Here is a 19,665-nt window from a genome sequence, read left to right as displayed (position 1 = left end):
GCGGACGTCAATTTGGAATTGGAAGCACGCACAACGTCAATCGAAGCAAACGAGCGGAGGGGGAGCGCCGAGCCACTTCCCGGTTCCGGTTCCGGCCCCGTGACGTCACCACGCCTCTGACGGGTTCGGGCTCGGGATTGCGGCGGAGCCCGCGTCGCTCGTCGCTCGTCGCTCGCCGCTCGCCATGGAGGAGGTTCTGCGGAGGCTCCACAAAGACGCCGCCGGCCACAAGCACAAAAGCCTCCGCGACGCCTGCGTGCTGGCGAGCGGTGAGTCCGTCGCCGGCCTCCACCTGCCGCCGTGACGCGGAACGACGTCGGCCCAAGTCCCCTTTAAAATGCTGTCATCGCCATCTTGTTGCCATCCATTTGGTCCCCTTTCGCCGGGCTCCACGTCGATGTGTTAGTTGATTTTATTTTCTGCGGTTCTGACAAAAATGAACCTGTTTTCTTCCCGGATGTCGGCATCCCACATTGCACCTCGACGGGATTCGGACACCTTTGAAAAGCCCACGTACGCCTCCAAATCGGGGGCGGGGCGGGGCGGGGCGGGGCCTCTTCCAACGTCACGTCGTTGTCTCCAGTTTTCAACCAAACCGCCACACATTTTCCTTTTCGTTTTATGGACGAACCATGAAATCCGTTTTGGTCGTGTCCATGGAATTCCCCCCCCCCCACCCCCCCGGATGTGTGCGTAGATGCTCATAATAATCACACAAACTGGATTTTTGCTTGCTGAGTTTGAAGCGTGTGAAAAAAGTACTTTGACAGTCACGCTTCGTTATTAAAAAGTGGCTCCAACATGTCGAGCCGGTCGTATGGACCTCAGAATATTCCCAGGTGCCAAACGAGAGTTCAAGGGGCACCCCCCCAAATTCCCTCTCGGGTGGGCCGAACCGGTACATTTGCGGACTTTTGGGTCGCGCTGTGGAAATTCACCAGCGCTTGGCACTCCCGTTACCCACGTCGCTGGTATTTGCATCTTCATCGGGGGAAATTGTGTTGACCGAAACACTTGACCCCCCCCACCGCCAGCACCAAGTGTGCAGTATTTCATTGAAAATGCCGAGTGGCCCGGAACTCTGGGAACCAGAAGCCACGTTGGCCGCTTGAGTTGTGTTTTTGGCCCAACGAGCTGGAAATATCCCCGCGTAAGGATAAGCAGCCGCAGAAAATTGATGGATGGATTTTTAGCAGTACAAATGTGTGATTTCTGCAAACGTTATATTGCTTGTGCACTGAAATTGCTCACGACATTGGATTTGATTTCATTTTTAATTTTTCTCTCCAGAAAGTCTCGAGGCCCGCAATGGATCAGCCGGGCTGTCGTCAGCAGAACTGCGGTAAGAACATTTCGGACCGCTAACTAACGTCAACTCCAGCTGCTGTCACGTGATGACGATCATCGTGTAACGTGACGATCGTCAATGGTTTTCCGTTACGACCCGACCCCCCCCCCCCCCCCCCCCCCCCCGAGAGTAACCTCGATGTCACGTGTACGTAAAGGATCATCTAATCTTTGGCCAATGTACAAAAGAAAGAAATAAAGCTCAATCTACTGCAACGGATGCGCAAGTCCACTTTGTTCTAGTGGGGCAAATCCCCACTAGGGCCCCCCCCCCCCCCCAACTCGAGAAGCATTGCGTTAGTTACACTGCCGTGACCTTCCGTGACTCAAGTATGTAACGGGGCAGACGGTCACGCTGTTGCGGCGTTTGGCCTGCAGGGCGCGCTGTCTTCTGCCTCTGCAGATGGCACTGGAGTCCAAAAACGTCAAACTGGGCCAGACGGCGCTCGGCGGCATGCAGGTACTTCCCGTTCGGCCGACTAACCCGTCGGGAGCCGCCGCGATTGACGGCCGCGTCTTCCCGTCAGAAGCTGCTGTGCGAGGACCGCTTTGTGGGCGGGGCCGGCGAGGAGGCGGAGCCCGTGGACAATCAGCTCGTGAGTCAAGTGCTGGCGGCGGTTCGCGTCACGCCGGCGCTGCACGAGGACCTGCAGGTGGAGGTGATGAAGGTGAGAACGTCGGCCGTCGTCTGCTTTGCCGTCGGCGTCCGGCTTCCCTCTTGCTCCGCCCCCCGCAGGTCCTCCTGTGCGTGACCTACTCGCCCAACTTTGACATCAACGGCGACTCGGTTCTACGCATCTCGCAGGTGACCAAGCGCTGCTGCCGTTGTCTTTTTCGGTTTTGACTAACCGCAGCCCCGATTGAGTTTTCCAACGTGCATTTTTATTCTCGTTTTGAACGTCAGGACTTCCGTCCTCGACCTGCACATGTCGCTGATGAGGCTGCCGTACAAAGTCTCCAGAATTGGTGACAACAAAATCAGCCTTTGCATTCGCAGTAAGCGTGAATCCACGAATAGAATTTTTTCCAAAAGCGGTAACTTCTCTTTCATCCGGCTCGCACATGACGTCGCTCCTCTGTCGTCTTTGGCAAAGTTTGGAAATGTCCCAACTGTGCGCGTCCGTGTGGCGAACGCGCACAGTAACCGAACGCCTTCCGGTGCTATAAATATTTTGATGACCTCCAGACAGAAATGTTTCCGTTTTTCGGTGTCAAGCGATCTGATTTATTTACTACCCACCCTCCACCTCGCGATTGCTGCGGCGGCCGGAACGGATGAACAGTATTTTCGTCTCATGATGATCGGAGCGCGGCCAGGAAACGAATGACTCGTACGTCAAGGCGAGCGAGCGAGCGTCGTGTGCTTGTGCCTGCAGGTGTGCATGGAGACGTACGCCCGCAACTGTCGTCAGCGCAGCATCAACACGGCGGTCCGGGCCACGCTCAGCCAGATTCTGGGCGATCTGACGCTGCGGCTGCGACACCGACAGGAGGTCCGGCACGTCCGCCCATCACACATGTCGAGTACTCGCAAAGGACGACTTCAGTGAGAGTACACGCAAAAGTACTCTCTTGACTTTACTCAAAGTCATTTGGCCATTTTCAACATTTTTCTATGTTTCTGGATCAGGGCTGTCATTGTCACATTTTGGTTTTTTTTTTTCGACTGGATGGTCCTATGTTGAGTTATCGTTGAAAAAAAAAAAAAAAAAACCCAAAACGAAACATGTTTCTAAGATTCACAAGGACTCGACTTCTATCCTTAAATGCAATTATGTCGGTTCTTCTTGTAAACTGTCCAAACTCGGAGACGACAAAATCTGCCTTTGGTCCGTCCGAGGTCGGCCTTTGCCGTTAGCATTTCCGATCCATCCATCCGTCGGTCCACTTGTGGTTCCGGTGGGTCGCGGCCACCTTCTTGTTTTTGTTTGTCTTGCGAGCAGCTGTACGAAGTGCAGCCCGCAGAACGGCGGCCGTTTCCCAAATGGTCGTAAAGTAGAGCCGCGTCGGGGGACGTGCGAACGCCACACGAGCCGAACCGGAGTTGGACCCGCAACCTCAGAACCGCTCGACTACTGTGCTGCCGTAAAAACAAACAAAAAAAAAACGTCACGCGTTCTGCAGTACTTTGTTGCTTCCCACCTGGAAGTACCCGCGGAAACTTTGCGAAGGCAAAGTTGTGACGTGTCGTGTGGTTCGCAGGAAGCGGACGGAGAGGAGCCCGCTGCCCCCCCTCTGCAGGGAAAAGGTACACGCCGCCCCGCCCCCCCCCCCCCCTTGTCATCTTTTCATCCGAAGCGCGTCATCATTTCATTTGCGCGTTCCGCAGACGTGTCGCCCACCAGCCAGGCGCTGTGCGACGACGTCGTGACGGTCTTGACGTTCTTCTGTGACAAGCTGGAGTCGGTCGACTTGTAAGCGACGAGGACGTCGAGCCGTGGCCACGGCGCGACGTCCGCTTAACCCGTGTCGCCCGTTTATCCTCAGTGACGAGCAGCTGCTGCAGCTTCTTTACCTGGAGAGCATCTTGTCCGTGCTCAGCTCCTGCCCTCCCACAATGCACCTGTCCAGACGCTTCACCGACCTCGTCTGGTACACGCAAACGCCGCACGACCCGGTCCGGAAGGCAAAAGGAGAGGGAGGGCGAACCGGACGGAGGAAGCCACCCGTTTCCATTAGTCGAGTTTTTTTGATTGCCCGTCTATTTGTATTTATTATTATTTTTCATTCTTAGTTTAATACTGATTTTATGGATGCACTCGCTCGGGTGAGGCTCTCCAGTTTCGTTGATCAGTGGCATGAATGTCACGTGTCTCTCTCTCCCCCCCCCCCCCCGAATCAGGAAGCAGCTGTGCCCGTCGCTGGTGGCCATCATGGGAAATCCGCTCAACGACATCACCGTCGGGTCACACCACGGCCACACGGGGGCGACGGAGGCAGAGCGACTGTGTCCGGGTAGGCTCTCGCGCCGGTCGTGCCGTTCGCCGTCCGCCGTCGTAACGACGCGTTTTCCAGGCGCCGCGCAGGAGGCGGAGGCGGTCTCGGACCGCGGCCGGGGCTCGGGCTGCTCCTCCGGCGCCCCCGCCAGGATCGCGCCGGTGGTGCGTAGCGTGTGCTACGTGGCGGCCGAGCTGGTTCGGCTAGTGAGCTGCGTGGAGTCCATGAAGCCCGTGCTGCAGTCGCTCTACCACAGGATCCTGCTCTACCCGCCGCCTCAGCACCGGACCGAGGCCATACGCATCACGAAAGAGGTGGGGGGGGGGGCGCCATCGTGCCGACGTCTCGTCCCGCGACGCGGTGGAGACTTGAGCCGTCGCCGCGCCAGGCCTCAATTGTGCGTGCGATCTTTGTTTTCAGATTCTGGGAAGTCCTCAGAGGCTGTTCGACCTGGCCGGGCCGAGCCTCGTCGAGCCCGACGGCAGGAAGCGATCCTTCTCCAAGAGGAAGTCTTACCTGGACCTGCTGCGACTGTAAGTGCTCCATTCCCTTCTTTGGTTGACGCATCGGGAGCGCAACGCCACTTGTGAGGATGACCTCACGTGACCAAGGCCCGTCCGTCTCTGTCCCAAAGAACTTTTTTTTTTTAAACCGACGACGCGTGCGTGCGTGCGTGCGTGTGTGTGCGTTCAGCGTGATGGACGGCATGATGCAGGCGTGCGCCAAGGGCGGCGTGGAGGCGTGTTACTGGAGCGTGTCGTGTGCGTGTGCGCTGCTGCGCGCGCTGGAGGAGCTGTCGAAGGGGCGGGGCCTCACGCCCGAGCAGGTATCCGCCGTCTGCGCGCGTTGTGACGTCGTCGTGAACGCGGCCGCATCCCGACGACGTCGCGCGTCTTCAGGTTCGTCTGTTGGCGGGTCGGCTGGACGAGCTGAAGGACGGCGCCGGGTCGTCTCGCGCGTCCGTGGAGGTGAACGAGGCCGACTTCCTGTGGCAGAGACGCATCCTGTCCTCCCGGGGGGCCCCCCGGGACGCCTCCCCCTCCGGCGCCACCGTGGAGCGCGGCCCCGACGTCAGCGTTAGCATTAGCGTCACCGCGGACACGGGCCGCACCGTTTTGGAGGAGGAGGCGCGTCCGCGGCAGGAGGGCGGCGACGGGAAGGAGGCGGTTCCGCCCGATGTAGTCCAACGGAGCCACGCCCTCCCGTACCCGGACGTCACCAATTTCCTGTCGGTGGAGTGCAGAAGCAGAACGGCCCAGGTGCCGGCGTCGCGCTACAGCGACAGCAACTTCAGGTGCGTCGGCGCGTGTTGCGAGCGGCTGCCGTCGACCTTGACGGGAACTCTTTGGATGTTCAGCGTGGAGGAGCAGGACCTGTCTCGGACGGACTTGGACTCGTGCGAGCAGTACTCCATGGCGGCGGAGAAGGACTCTGGCCGTTCGGACGTGTCTGACGCGGGATCCGACGACGCGCCCCCGGTCGACGACGACGACGAGCGCAGTCCGTCGGACGCCTTGGCGCGGCGCTCGATGCGCGCGGCCGCCGCGCTCTCGCTCAAGCTGCTGTGCCACCAGGAGGCCGACCAGCACGGCGCCCGTCTGTTCGTGAGGTCGCTGGCGGCGCTGCTGCCGCAGCTCCTCGCCCTCGACGACGACGCCGCTGCTGCGGAACTCGACCGACGCGTGCAGAACTTCTCGAGCGACTTCTGCTCGAGACTGCAGGCCGGTCAGCCCCCGCCGGCGACGCGCGCATTCCTCAAAGGTTTGCGTTGACCCACCCGGGTGTGCCCCCCCCCCCCCCACCCACACTCTTTTCCGACAGGTGGGCTCCCATCGCCGGGCGTGGGGGCGGGGCTGCCTCTGAGTTGTCAATCGCTGCTAAACGCCGACGGTGTCTACCTGTTGTCTTTCTACGCTCTGCTGCTCAACCTCAAACTGCGCAACTGCAACTTCTACCATCAGGGGGCGCCCCCTCCTGCCCTCGGCCTGGTGAGGGCGCCGTCTGCTTCCCGACCACTTCCTGTTGATTAAAGTTTCTTCCCGTTTGTGTGTCGCAGAAGGATTTTGTGACTGTGATCCAGAGCAGCGGCGTCCTGGTGGTCTTGTCTCCGGCGTGGATCGAGGAGGTCTATCGTCAGGTTCTGGAGCGAGACCTGCTAGCTCAGGCGGGCTACTGGGCGGCGCCCGACGACAAAGCGGCGCCGCTTATCGCCGCGCTGACCGGTACGGCATTTCCGCACGTGACCAAGGCCCGTCCGTCTCTGTCCCAAAGAATTGTTTTTTTTTTTTTTTTTTTTTAAAACCGACGACGATGACGCGCACGCCAATGAATGGCACCCTCGCCCCCTCCCCGCAGATATCGACGGTCTGGGCAGCAGCGCCGTCGGCGGTCAGCTGATGGGAAGGTTCGGCCGACCGGCCCCCTCCCGCGAGCGAGCGACCGGCGACGCCGTCGCGGCGGGTCCGTACGGAGGGGTCGGTGTGCCGAGAGGTGACGCTGTCTCCGCGGTAACGCCCGCCGTCTCCTCCCCAAGGCGCCGTATTCTCCCGCTTCCTCCTGACGGGCGTGTGGAGCGAGCTGACGGAGGTTCTGTCGGCGCCGCTCACGGGCCGCGTGGCGGCCGGCTCCGGAACCTCGCCGCTCTTCGCCAGGGAACAGAGCCAGCGCGAGAGAGACGCCGTTTGTCTCAGCTTGGACGGACTCCGGCAGGCCGCCGCGCTCAGCTGCGCCCTCGGTAAGCTCGACGAGCGCACGCCGGAGCAGCGAGTGGCCGTGGGCGCGTCATCTGAACTTTTTCACTCTGTACGTATCTCGCGCGCAGGCGTGGCCGCCAACTGCGCGTCGGCCTTGGCCCAAATGGCCACCGCCTCCTGCGTGCGGGACGAGCGCGACGACGGGGAGGGTCCCGAGGCGGGGGACGCCGTCACGCAAGGTGATCGCACAGGTGGAAACCGTGACGACCGGCGCGCGGCTGAATCGGGAGCAGTCCCGTTGATTGATTTCGAAAAAGAAATTGCTATGAGAGAGAACGACCCACGGCCGGTGCGTCATGTCCCGCTATCCGCGTAACTGACGGATAACCCGGAGGCGTTCATTCGTCCTCCGGCACGGGCGGACCTCCCGGATTGCCCGGATCCAAATCAGGACGTGGATGTCGCGGGCCGGATTTGGCGAGTGTTTCCCAAGAGTGTGCGAGTTACCGCGTGTGTGCAGCGAAGCAGCGGCTGGAGCAGAGGTCGCGACCTGCCGGCGTCCGGCTGCACGCCGCCCACGTGCTGTGCATGGACGCCATCTTGAACGTGGCTTTGGAGATGGGCAGCCACAACGGCGACTGCTGGACGCACGTCTTCAGGTGGGCCGAGTGCACACACCTATGCGGACTCTCTCGCACGCACGCAGCACTTAGTGAGCCGCGACGGCGTTTCCTCCACTTGGGAACGGCTCCATTTCTGACATTTGTCACTTTGTCGTGTGTCGCAAGGCGAGATTTGAGTTCCAAGTGAGCTCCAAAAGAACCGCTGACGGTGGTGCGATGGCCCGGCCCGCGGGCGAGGACTTTGAACCGTTGACTGAACAAAAACCTCTTTCGGCTTGTCCCTTTCGGGGTCGCCACGGCACAATTTTTACGCCTGACGCAAGCCTTCCCGGGGAGCGGAGGCCCCGGCGGGATACGAACCCACGACCCCCGGTGCTCTAACCGCTGAGCTACGGGGCCTGCAAACAGTCAAAGGCAGAAATTGAAAGCGAGAAGACTCACCAGGAGCTTCTGTCGTCGCACGCAGACGAAGCGAACGCTCGCCGCCTGGTCCAAAGTCGAAAAGCGCTTCTTTGGTTGAATTCCCTTCCCTTCAATTTTGTGTGCACCAAAGTTAAATTGGCGACTCCAAATTGAAAGCTCCTTTGCCTCTACGTGCCCTGCGATTGAGGCTCGGAAAATGGATGGATGGAGTCGTGAACAAAGTTTGAGGTCAAGAATAAGAAATTGTGTATTTGAATTGGATACATTATGGTTTATTGCATTATCACCAATGAAACAATGGTGTGTGTGTGTGTGTGTGTGTGTGTGTGTGCGTGCGTGCGCGCGCGCGTGCGTGCGTGTGCGGACGGGCATCAGGGTGAGCGAGTACGTCAGTTCTCTGGAGCACGCCCACTTCAGCGACCCGTCGTCTCACGCCTTCGCCCGGCGCCGCCAGCAGGAGGCGCCCCCGGACCCCGACGGCCTGGCCCGAGCCGAAGCGGACGCCCCGGATGCCGGCCCGCCGCCGACCGTCCGGGAGCTTCTCGCTCAGGACCTGAAAGGCGGAACCCTGTTGACGGGCTCCGGGGCGGCCGAGGCCGTCTGCGCGCTGTCTACGCAGGCCGACAGGTGAGGATTAACCCGAAGCCGAAAATTCTCCTCCCCCATCTGAATCTGAGCGTCGAGCAACGAGCGACGGCAAAGATGTCAGTCGTAGGCTCCCGGGATCTCGGCGCGGCGTTTGACGGGCGGGTCGAGGCTCGACGGAACAGTTCTTATTCCCGCCGGCGACGTCTCCTCCCTGAAAGTCGACCCGTTTGTTCTTTCCGTTCTCGGCGGTCCAAAGTGAAGCGCCTTCTGTTTTTCAGGTTGTTTGAAGACGCGTGCGTCAAGCTCAACTTGGCCTCCCTGGTGGCCTTCCTGCAGCAGCTCAGGAAAGCGTCACAGCGTCAACTCTTCCACGCCGTCGCCGACACGGGAGATTATTCGCTCGCCACGCCGGGTACGAGCACGCCCACGCACACGCAAGTGGAGCCGCCGCAAGTTGCCTCGACGATTTGGTGGCGATATTTGAGTGGCAACGTCTGGGAAAAGATGCGAGGAGTGGGCCGGGCCCACCTCGGAAGCTTTTGGACCCGACCGCCGAAGTTCAGTCCACGCTTGTTCAGTTCCGAGCTCACTGTTGGAAAAATGAAGTCGTCCCGAGTTCTCCGCTTTGTATTGCTCCCCAAACGCTGACCAAGAGTCTCGTTTTTCCACACGTGACGCGTGGAGGAAGAAACTTGTGCAGTTTGTGTGGAAGTTGTCGAAAGCGTGTCAAACGGCTCTTTTTTTTTTTTTTTTTTTTGCGGCGTCGCAGGAGAAGCCAAGTGGACGTGGGCGCGTCGGAGCTCGCTGCACCTTTTCCGCTTGGGCGAGGCCGCGCTGAGGATCGTCAGGAACCCCGACAGGCCGCTGCTGCACAAGATGCGGGCCTGGAGCGTGGTGGCGCCGCACCTGGTGGAGGTGGGCTACCGCGCCGGGGCCCACGCCGCCCCCCCCCCGTCCGGCCCGCCTCCAATCGTCCCGTCCCGCAGGCGGCGTGCCACAAGGAGCGTCACGTGTCGCAGAAGGCGGTCTCCTTCATCCACGACGTCCTGACGGAGGTTCTGAGCGGCTGGACCGAGCCTCCCCACTTCCGCTTCAACGAGGCGCTCTTCCGACCTTTCGAGCACATCATGCAGCTGGAACTGTGCGACGACGACGTCCAGGACCAGGTGACGCCGGCGCCCGCCAACTCCCTTCGCGCTAGCTTTCAAGTGGCGTTATTTCTTCGCCGTCAAAACGTCTTGCCACGGTCGCTCGAAAGCGCACCACAAAAGCAACGAGGCGCTTCCGTACTGGCGCTGCAAACAGAGTTCAGAGATCCAGAGGCCCCTCCTCCGTGGAGCTCAGTTTGGGCTCTCGACCTTTTTGAGCGGCGACCGATCAGTCAGCCGAGCCAACCGTGACCTCCTCGTTGCCTGCTGACCTCCTTTTGTTTTTCTTTTTTTTTTTCCCATCCCTTCTTCTTTCACGCCGTAACGTGACACCGCCGATTTGATTTGGGGGGGAAAAAAAAAAAGTCTAGAATGATTCATTTTTTTGGAACCTTTTTCTGGTTCCCCCCCCCCCCCCCCTTCACGATCAATTTGGGTTCCTGTGCTTCCGACAAAGTCAGAATTTCCCCATGCGAATACGAAAGCAGCCTCCGTCCTCGTTCTCTCGCTTCTCACCCTCTCGACGCAGATTGTCGCCCGTCCTCCGTCCGACGAAGGCTCGGGTTCGCGTGCGGCGTCGACGCAGTCGCGCCTCTTTGGCGGCCGCGCTCACGTTTCCACTTTGTGCCCGGCGGGTGCGGCACAAGTCTGGACGGGAGAATGCCGGGCGTGTTTTATCGATTTTTATTTTTTCAAGGGCAAACCGCAGAACGTGAGCGTTACGTGTCGCGTTTGTGTTTGGCCGCGGCGTCGTCCAGGTGGTGACGTCCATCGGCGAACTGGTGGAGATGTGTTCTCCTCGCATCCTCTCCGGCTGGCGTCCGCTCTTCAGCGCCCTCAGGACGGCGCACGGCGGCAAGATGGAGGCCGGCGACTCCGCGCTGGCGGAATGCCGCCTGGGTGCGTAGACTGCGGGACGTGCGCCGCGACGGGCGGCGGCACGCTGACGGCGTTTCCGCGGTCGGCAGGCGAGCGTCCCGCGCCCGTCTTTGACGTCTTCGAGGCCTTCATTGGCACGGACGACATCCAGGTGTTCGCCAACGCCGCCACGGACTACATCATGTGCCTCATGAAGTTCGTCAAAGGCTTAGGTAGGTGGGGGGCCCGGCGAGAGACAGAAATGCATACGCAGCGCCCCCGTCGACAGGTGAGTCACATGTCGTCGTCGCCACAATAGCGGAAGCTACTACGTTCCGAGGATGTAAATGTTGCTTGGCGCCGACAGGCGCGCCTCTACTTGGGAAATAAATTCCTCAAAGCGCTTTTTAAATGTGAAGGGTGGAATCCGTTATAAGCAGGATTTTAATTCTCTTCATTTACCTCTGGCATCGGGCGACTCTGTGAAGAGAAGAACAGATGCATCCGTGTGCCTCGGTTTAGGTTTTCTTCTCCACCCTCCCAGGCGAGGCGGATTTCAAGGAGACGAGCGACTGCGCGACGGCGGCGTCCCGCGAATCCGTCGACCTCTGCCGGCCGGCGCTGGGCTACCTGCGCAGATGCTCTCAGGTGAGCGGAACGTCTTTTCCCGTCCGCCCGCCGCCGATCTTTGCTTTGGGATTGTTCGGCCGATTCCGCGTTCCCGTCTCGCTCGGGCCACCCGGACAAGATACGCGCACCAATTTGGGCTTGTTTTTTTTTTTTTTTTTGTTTGTGCCGGCGCCGCGGTACATGAGCGGACAGAAAGTGAGAAAAGTGCGTTCCATCCGTTAGGCCTGACGATGAAAAGCGACGGCCACGCACGGGCGCAACGGCCGTGAACGGCTTCCGCCTTCCGGTGAATCGTCAGCCCGATTCCGGTGGCGCTTTTATTCTCACCGGCGTCCTTTCTTTATCCCTTTGAACGTGATCAAGTGCAAGATGGGGAGCATCCAATCCCTCTCCAGACTCGCTGTTCTGGTTTGGTCCGGTCGCGGGGAACGCCAGAGTAAGCACGGGGACAGAAATCCCAGGTGGCCGAAAACTTGATGAATATCTTCCCAAAGCACGTCCTGAAACTCATTTGGTCGCAACGCCCAACGGAAAGGGACGTGAACAATCTTCCAAGTTTGAATCTTTTGATGAAGAACAAGTGCCAGGGAATGATTGCAATTGTGTTTCCGTCAAAACTTTGAGCCAAAGATTTCGAGGTAAAATGACGAGAAGCGGTTGAGCCGAGCGACTTCTTGGCCGGCCGCCGGCTTTTGGTCGCCGTTTCTTTCCTCCGTCAGCTGCTGGCCAACATCTACAAGATGCCATCCAAGCCCGTCTTCCAGGGGGGGCGGCTCGCCAGCCTGCCCGTGCGGTCGCGCGAGCTCTCGGCGGCCGGCGAGGACGCGCTGGACGGCGTCCTGCGGGACCTTGACGACGACACGGGTGAGCCCGGCAGGGCGGCGGCCGCTTCCGGGGTGGCGCCCCCCCCCCCCCCCCGGGACCGGCCGGTGACGTGCGGCTCCTCCCCTCAGGCCTGATCCAGGTGTGGATTCTTCTTCTGGAGCAGCTGGCGACCGCCGTGTCCGACTGCCCCCGCCGACATCAGCCGCCCACCCTGGACTTGCTCTTCCTGCTCCTGCGAGAGATCGCCGTCGTGCCAGGTGAGGGGGGGGTCGAACCGACGAGTCAAGCGGTTGCCGGTCGGCGAGACTAATACAAACGTGCGAAGGTGGGGATTGTCCACCTCTGCCTGAATTTGGGACTAGTTGACGCACAAAGATGGACGATCAGGAGGACGGCGCCAGTCGCAACTGGTCTACAGTCGTCCCGGGCAGGCTAGCTAGCTTGCGCGCACCTACCGTCGCATCCAAAAGTATCGCACTGACGAGCTGGAAAGATTTGCAAAAGGTAACAACGGTTGCGGCGCTTTTCTCGTCCGGCAGGTCCGGGCTTCGCAATCTTCGCCGTGGTGCGGCTGCTGCTTCCCGTCATGTCGCTGTGGCTGCAGCGGAGCCACGGCGACCACGCCTACTGGGACGCCGCCGCCGCCGCCAACTTCAAACATGCCGTCGGGCTCTGCTGCGAGCTGGTGGTGGAGCACGTCGACACCTTCATGCGCGCAGGTGACGCGTCGACCTTTCTTTCTGGGCCCGTCGCACGAGCCTTCCGTCGGTTCCGTGACCGTGGTCTTATCTCCGAGCTCTCGTGTCTCAAAGCATAGATTGAATGCGTTCCAGTTCCGGTTCCAGGAAAGGCGGGAAGCGCCATGATTGGAAAATGTTGCCATCAAAACAGAATCGGCGACAAAAACTCGTTTTCTGAGGCCTCGTCGAGCCAAAAGTGTCATTTGCGGCCTTTGCTTTCCGTTTCAAGCCCGAAACATTCTGACTTTCGGTTCTTGCCGAACCCGAATCTTCCGCCCGGTGCGGCCGCATCTGAGATCTGCCATAGAAGCCGTCTCTTGCGTGGCTTTCGCTGTGTTTGACGTTTGCGCGTTGCGAAACGTCAGCCGGCGCGGCTTCGCGTCGTCGCTCAGTTGTCTCCTTGGCCGTCCGGCGTCACGTCGCGCGGCCTCTCCCGTCGGGGAAGGGAAGGAATTCACGAATGTGGTGTTGCGCTCCAGATGGAGCCTGCGAGTTTTGGATGGACGCCATGTTGAAGGAGCTCTTCGGGCTGTTGGTGTCGTGCGTGTCGCAACCGGCCGAGGCGGTCTCCAGAGTGGGCTGCTCCTGCATCAGGTCGCACGCTCACACACAAGCGAACGGAAAACCCGTCCTTCCTTTGGCGTTGACGCGGCGTTGGCGTGTCGGCCGCAGGTACGTGCTGGTGTCGGGGGGTCCGGTCTTCACCGAGGAAATGTGGAGGTTGGCCTGTTGTGCCCTGCGGGACGCCTTCTCTGCTACCTTGCAGCCTGTCAAGGTACGCGCACACGCTAGCCGTTTCATCAAAATGGTGGCAGTTGCCATGTTGACCTCCAAAAGTGAATAAATGTTCACCCAACTACTCATCAAAGGCTTGACATCTTGGGTCTCAAACTGGTGGCTCGCGAACTGATTATCATTATTATTATTATTGTATTTTTTGGGGGGGGGTTAATATGAAGGTTTCATGTTATTGCAGTTCTCGACCTTTATATGAATCGCGATGGCTCTCGGGCGCGTGACGTGCGAGCAGAGAGTCAAAATTCCTGCAGTGTTGTCATGGAGACGTTTTATGGTCATTGTGGTTTTACGCGCACAAACGTTTTCAGACCATTATCCTCCTCCATCTTATTATGTGTTGCAAATTGCGCGTGCGTCGACGTGCGCCGAGGCTGCGGCGGCGCAACCTCATCCGGACTTTTTGCCTCCGGGCTCGTCTTTTCTTCTGAAGGTAAAAAAAAAAAAAACCACGCATGTGGACGGCAGCTGCCAATAATTGAAATGCCTTTGGAAAGGACATTTTTCCCCGTTCTTGATCAAATCAACCATCTATTAGTAAGGTCTGCAAAATGGTTCCACGTGACCCTCATAATCCCCAAAAATTGGACTCTGGGGGCGCTTGTATGTCAACGTACGGCCGGATGGTAACGATGATAACAATATCGCCGATTTTGGATTCGCTCAACGAGTTTGCAATTGGAAGGACTGACTTTGTCTTTTCTTTCCCACTTATCATATCTGGCAAAAATGACATGAGCCTACAGCCACTTTTTTCAATTTTTTTCTCGAGTCCGATGACGTCAAGGAAAAGAAGTGCGCCTCAATCGAGCGTCACACGTGAGCATCTGATGGCATAAGCGAAGCTTCCAAATGTCGACTTTGCGGCCTTGATTTGATTTTGATTTTGGGAAGTTTTCTGGCTTGACCGACCTTTGCGTGTGTGTGTGTGTGTGTGCAGAAGCTGGTGTCGTGTTTCCAGAGCGGTTCCGACAGTTTCTGCGGCGACGCCTGCGAAGTGAAGGTGGCCGCCCCCTCCCCGTCGGCGTCGGCCGAGGCCGAGTCCTGGCGGATCCGAGCCATGGCGCAGCAGGTCGCTCGCTCGAAGCACCGTTGAATCGGACCGGACCGGACCGGACCGTGTCACGCCGTCGTTTCCTCGGCCGTCCCTCCGCTCGCTCTTGTCCCGACGGCCAAAGCCGCTTCTGGGACGGACGGACGGACGGGTTCCTTCCCTCGCCGTCGTTTACTTGGTTTTGCCGTTTTGCATATTTTGCCGAGTAATGCTAAGGACGCAAAAGAACACCAAGTGCGATTTGGGCCTTTTCCTGCCGCGTTTTGTCCCGTTTCCAAAAAGTATCGATCGTCTCAAATTCCACGGTGTCGGGAACTTGAAAGAGACGAAAGTCGCAAACGCAGTTGCGCGATCTGCACGCGTCGCCTGCGGACACGAGTGCAGAAATGACGCCGGCCGGCTACTTCCCCCGAGAGAACAGCGACCCATAATTGAAAGCGAAAGTGATTTTCCAAACGGGAGTGGAGCGATCCGGTCCGGCCGACGTGCGTGCGTGCGGGCCAACGTGACCGACGTGTGGCGCGTGCCGTGCGTCAGGTGTTCACGTTGGACAGTCAGCGTCCCCCGAAGACGCCCAACCCAAAGGACGGTTTGGAGCTGGCCCCGTCGTGTCTTCTGATCATGGAGCCGCCGCACGAGCGCCAAGCACGCAGCAGGTGACGCGCGCAGCTTTGTGCGCTTTGGCTTTTGTTTTCTTACTTTTCCTTGAGACCGAAATGACACCTTTTCTGAGCTAAAGCCCCAGAAAAGTGAAACTGTTGTAAGCTGATTTTTTTTTTGTTTGGTTTTTTTTTTTTTTTTTGATGTGACCACGCTTGTCCAAAATCCATCTTTCACCAGTGGAACGCTCCTTGCGATGCCTCCCTCGGCCGCCGGGGGGCGCTATCAATCGTTCCACTGATGCGGGTGTGTTTGGGTTTTTTTTTTTTGTGACGGGTAACAAAAAGTAGCATTTTTCCTAAGGTGTCCGAACGTTTTCAGCATTTTCTGAAGACGTTAACGACATTTGTATTTTTCTCGCCAAAGACAAACGCGACGACTTTGCCGTTTCAATTGGACCCGCCTCAATTTCTCCATTTTTGCCCCCCCCCCTTGCCGTTTCAATTGGACCCGCCTCAATTTCTCCATTTTTGACCCCCCCCCCCCCCTTGCCGTTTCAATTGGACCCGCCTCAATTTCTCCATTTTTGCCCCCCCCCCTTGCCGTTTCAATTGGACCCGCCTCAATTTCTCCATTTTTGCCCCCCCCCCTTGCCGTTTCAATTGGACCCGCCTCAATTTCTCCATTTTTGCCCCCCCCCCTTGCCGTTTCAATTGGACCCGCCTCAATTTCTCCATTTTTGCCCCCCCCCCTTGCCGTTTCAATTGGACCCGCCTCAATTTCTCCATTTTTGCCCCCCCCCCTTGCCGTTTCAATTGGACCCGCCTCAATTTCTCCATTTTTGCCCCCCCCCCCCCTTGCCGTTTCAATTGGACCCGCCTCAATTTCTCCATTTTTGCCCCCCCCCCTTGCCGTTTCAATTGGACCCGCCTCAATTTCTCCATTTTTGCCCCCCCCCTTGCCGTTTCAATTGGACCCGCCTCAATTTCTCCATTTTTGCCCCCCCCCCTTGCCGTTTCAATTGGACCCGCCTCAATTTCTCCATTTTTGACCCCCCCCTTGCCGTTTCAATTGGACCCGCCTCAATTTCTCCATTTTTGCCCCCCCCCTTGCCGTTTCAATTGGACCCGCCTCAATTTCTCCATTTTTGCCCCCCCCCCTTGCCGTTTCAATTGGACCCGCCTCAATTTCTCCATTTTTGCCCCCCCCCCCTGCCGTTTTCAATTGGACCCGCCTCAATTTCTCCATTTTTGCCCCCCCCCCCCCCCACCTTTGTGCTTTTAGGAAGGTCGGGTAAGATTTCCTTTTTTGCAGCTACAGACGCAAGCGCGCTCGCTCGCTCGCTCCCGCGTACTCGCTCACGGTGTGGTCTGCTTGCGCCGGGCGGGGGTCCGCCAGGATTCCGTTCCGCAACGTGGTGGTCAGCCTGCTGTCGCATCAGGTTCTCCTCCAGAACCTCTCGCACATCCTACTGGAGGTACGCGCAACTGGGCCCAGAATATGCCGGTCCGGGTCCCGACGTGCGGCGGAATAAACGCCCGTCACCGATCAATCGGCCGAGTCGTTTAAAATAAAGAAATACACGATTAACGTTAACGATAAAAATGACGGGCAGGACGTTTTCAAATATTTTGCCCTTTGGTTAAGATTGGCCAATTTACTTGTTGTCGATTTTTGCCGTTTTTTAAAAGTCGTTATCGTCGTCTGTCGTAGTTGTGTTCAATGGTTTACACGTTATATGCAAGCTTTATGGCAATATTTTGAAAAGGCGCCAATAGCGGCCGATTGATTGATTGATTGGTTGGGCGTTAAACTCCATAGTACATGTAGCAAATTGATTGATATATCGATCGATCGATCAATCGAAGGAGTTTGTCAAGCAGCCGGACAGCCAGGGGAAGGCGACGCCCGTGACCTCTGAACCGGCGCGTCCGGCGGCGGGTTTCCTGCGCTACGTGTCCACGGCCAACCTGTCAATCATCCTGGACCTGCTGCTGGACTCGTACAGGTGCCACGACGCCGGGGACCGGTCGGCCGTTTCGGCTTTCCGAGCTGGCGTCTGCTGTTTTCCTGGCGACGTGTCACTCCTGACGTCTGGCGTGTTGACCTTGACGCAGGACGGCGTGCGACTTCGACACGCGTCCGGGTCTGAAGTACCTGCTGATGAAGGTGTCGGGCGTCCGCGCGGCGGCCAATTTGTACCGCCAGGCGGCCGTGAGCTTCGACCTTTACGCGCAGGCGCTGCTCGGCGCCATCTCGGCTCAGGCCGACGCCGTGACGGCCCAGCAGGTACCGGCGCGTTTGCCCGTCGGCCCCGCCTCCTCCTCGCTTCCGTGAACGCGCTCGATGTTCGCGGCAGGTCAAGAAGATCCTCGGCGAGGAAGACGACGGGAGCTCGGACTCTTCCGGTCCCGGATCGGCGTCTTCGGAGGACGAAGACATCTTTGAGGAGACGGCGCAGGTGAGGTGCCGGGTCGCCCGCGGCCTGGCCCGTTTCCGTGCGTTTAGTTTCCCACGGTCGAGCTCTCGGGGAGTGGTCGGCGCCAGGATTCCCGCGGAACTTCTTGTGGCAACTCTCGGTGGTCAAGTTTGCTTTGCGCGTACAGCAAATTGTTATGCAAATCTAATATTCAACCAATTGTGCCGTCATTTGCTTTGTTCCAAAAGGTGTCGTTTGTGTTGACCAGGTGGCGCCGTTTTCTTTTTGCTTTTCGGGGTCGCGTCAAAGCAAAAGTGCAATTTGCAAGGAGAAGAGAGAAGAAGCGCCCGTTCGGGTCTCAGATGGGGAACTAACGCGCCTCCCGTACCCCAACGCGCACGCAGGTGAGCCCGCCCCGCGCTCGCGACAAGCGCCACCAGTGGCGAGCGGCGGCAGCGGCGTCCCTGAGCGCCGGGCCGGACTGGGCGTGGCTGGTGATGCGTCTTCACAAGTTGAGCGCGGACGTGTGCGCCGCCTACGTCCAGATGCATCGAGACCTGGAGGAGGAGGAGGAGGCCGGCGCGACGCCCCCTCGGGGAGGAGACCGCCGCGCCCTCTTCCTGCCGCTCTCGCCGTCACACTCGTCCGCGGCCGCGTCGGCGGGGGGCCGCACGCCCTCGGAAGAAGGCGGGGTCGCGGGTCGCCGGGCCCGTGGCGGCGCGTCGTCGTCGTCGGAGGACACGCCCGCCCAGAGTCCCGGATTCAGGTCGGCCTTCACGCCGTGCACTTAACGCTATGTCGCCGTCGCTCGCCGGGTCGAAGTGAGTTGAGGAGTTTGCTTGAGACAGAGCCGGCGTGTGCTGTCATGCAGCTGCGCAGGAAGCCTCCCTCCCAGCTTCCGGGCCGGCGGGAAGGACTGGTGGGAGAGCGCCGGCAACAAGCTGGTCTCCATGGCGACCGAAAGGAGCCTGGGGAAGCTGGTGAGCCAATACAAACGCAGGAAGCGGCAGCAGGACGGCAGACGCCACCCGCGCGAGCAGCAGAGCCCGCCCGCCCTCAGACACTCGCACAGCGCCGGCGCCGAGGTCCTCCGGTCCAGATCGGGCTCGGCCGTCGGCTCCCACGGGAACGTCGCCACGGCGGACGCGCACGCGCAGATCCAGGTCACAGTACGGCTCGACTTGGCCGGCGCCACCGCGACGTCGACGGGTCACGCCTGCTTTTTGCATGCCGCGACGCGACGCGACGTGACGCGACGCTCGTGCGTGTGCCCTCAGGCGTGGAGCAGCATGGTGGCGACGCTGCTGAATGGAGTCCTGCTCCTCCCGGACCGGACCTTCCTGTCTCTTCAGCCGGCGCTCTACCCGAGCCTGTGCCAGCTGAGCTGCCACGTCGGCGACGCCCGCGTGCGCCAGGCCCTGCGCGATTGGCTGGCTCGCGTGGGAAGGCTGTACGACATCGTGGCGTGACTCCGACGTCTGGCGTGATGCGCTCGTGGCTTGTTTGTCGATATTGATTGTTCGCCGTCACTTCCTGTATCCCAAGTCCTATTTCTGGGTTTTCGCCTTGTTTCCGCTATTAAATGTCCTGCGACGAGCGGCTCCCTGTCTGATCTTGGCCGGTCCGTCTTGTTCCTTCCTTAACTTGCGGGTGTCGCAATGAGCCGTCTTTATTCGCAAAGTCAGCGAGAGGAGTTCCCGGATGACGGTTTTGCGCGTCGGGCTGAAATCCACGAACCAGGTCCTCACGTCCGGTCCCGTGTCGGCGGTGTCACGTGCCGACCCGTTTGCCGGGTACGCAAACTGCAGCGGGTCCAGCGGGGGTCCCGTGACGCTCTCTCCAGGTGCTCCGCCGACCGCAGATGTCATTCAGTCCTCGGATCTCCGGCGTCTCGGAGACTGCGATGAGAGGTTCCGGCCGCGAGGCGGGAGGCCGACATCTTTTGATGCTGTTGGTGAGCGCCGTTGAGTTGCCGTCGTCGCAGC

General features: G+C 59.3%; 1 protein-coding gene across 10 annotated transcripts; it reads left to right on the top strand.

Moving 5' to 3' along the window:
- Nucleotides 1–29: 29 nt before the first annotated feature.
- Nucleotides 30–19,292, top strand: arfgef3 (ARFGEF family member 3). 10 transcript variants are annotated; one of them, XM_061837503.1, is made up of 42 exons: nt 30–269; nt 1,291–1,342; nt 1,726–1,807; nt 1,875–2,015; nt 2,084–2,152; nt 2,724–2,840; nt 3,550–3,595; nt 3,677–3,761; nt 3,835–3,939; nt 4,190–4,302; nt 4,363–4,598; nt 4,705–4,817; nt 4,978–5,110; nt 5,184–5,578; nt 5,642–6,009; nt 6,106–6,272; nt 6,341–6,506; nt 6,640–6,744; nt 6,818–7,018; nt 7,106–7,216; nt 7,498–7,636; nt 8,399–8,650; nt 8,890–9,023; nt 9,381–9,526; nt 9,598–9,777; nt 10,518–10,659; nt 10,728–10,850; nt 11,162–11,265; nt 11,967–12,111; nt 12,201–12,329; nt 12,612–12,791; nt 13,292–13,406; nt 13,485–13,587; nt 14,548–14,679; nt 15,199–15,317; nt 16,576–16,738; nt 17,130–17,269; nt 17,379–17,550; nt 17,621–17,722; nt 17,949–18,446; nt 18,552–18,843; nt 18,958–19,292. In XM_061837503.1, the coding sequence occupies exons 1-42, from the start codon at nt 185–187 to the stop codon at nt 19,194–19,196; spliced, it is 6,639 nt and encodes a 2,212-aa protein (XP_061693487.1). In that variant the 5' UTR covers nt 30–184; the 3' UTR covers nt 19,197–19,292. The 10 variants fall into 10 exon arrangements, with proteins under 10 accessions (XP_061693487.1, XP_061693486.1, XP_061693489.1 ...); XM_061837502.1 differs by having other exon boundaries at nt 7,106–7,228; XM_061837505.1 differs by having other exon boundaries at nt 7,106–7,228; nt 13,292–13,587; nt 17,949–18,084; nt 18,226–18,446.
- Nucleotides 19,293–19,665: the final 373 nt, after the last annotated feature.

This window comes from Syngnathoides biaculeatus, chromosome 12, assembly GCF_019802595.1.
Source record: "Syngnathoides biaculeatus isolate LvHL_M chromosome 12, ASM1980259v1, whole genome shotgun sequence".
Classification (NCBI taxonomy): domain Eukaryota; kingdom Metazoa; phylum Chordata; class Actinopteri; order Syngnathiformes; family Syngnathidae; genus Syngnathoides; species Syngnathoides biaculeatus.
The sequence above is the reverse complement of the archived record's forward strand: the minus strand, read 5'-3'. Positions and strand labels throughout refer to the sequence as shown.

Bases quoted from the DNA above. Each gene is read 5' to 3' on its own strand.
- arfgef3 (XM_061837497.1), top strand. From the start codon at position 185: ATGGAGGAGGTTCTGCGGAGGCTCCACAAAGACGCCGCCGGCCACAAG. The intron at 1,808-1,874 runs GTACTTCCCGTT...TCTTCCCGTCAG, and splicing joins CGGCGCTCGGCGGCATGCAG to AAGCTGCTGTGCGAGGACCG. The intron at 18,844-18,957 runs GTCACAGTACGG...GTGTGCCCTCAG, and splicing joins ACGCGCACGCGCAGATCCAG to GCGTGGAGCAGCATGGTGGC.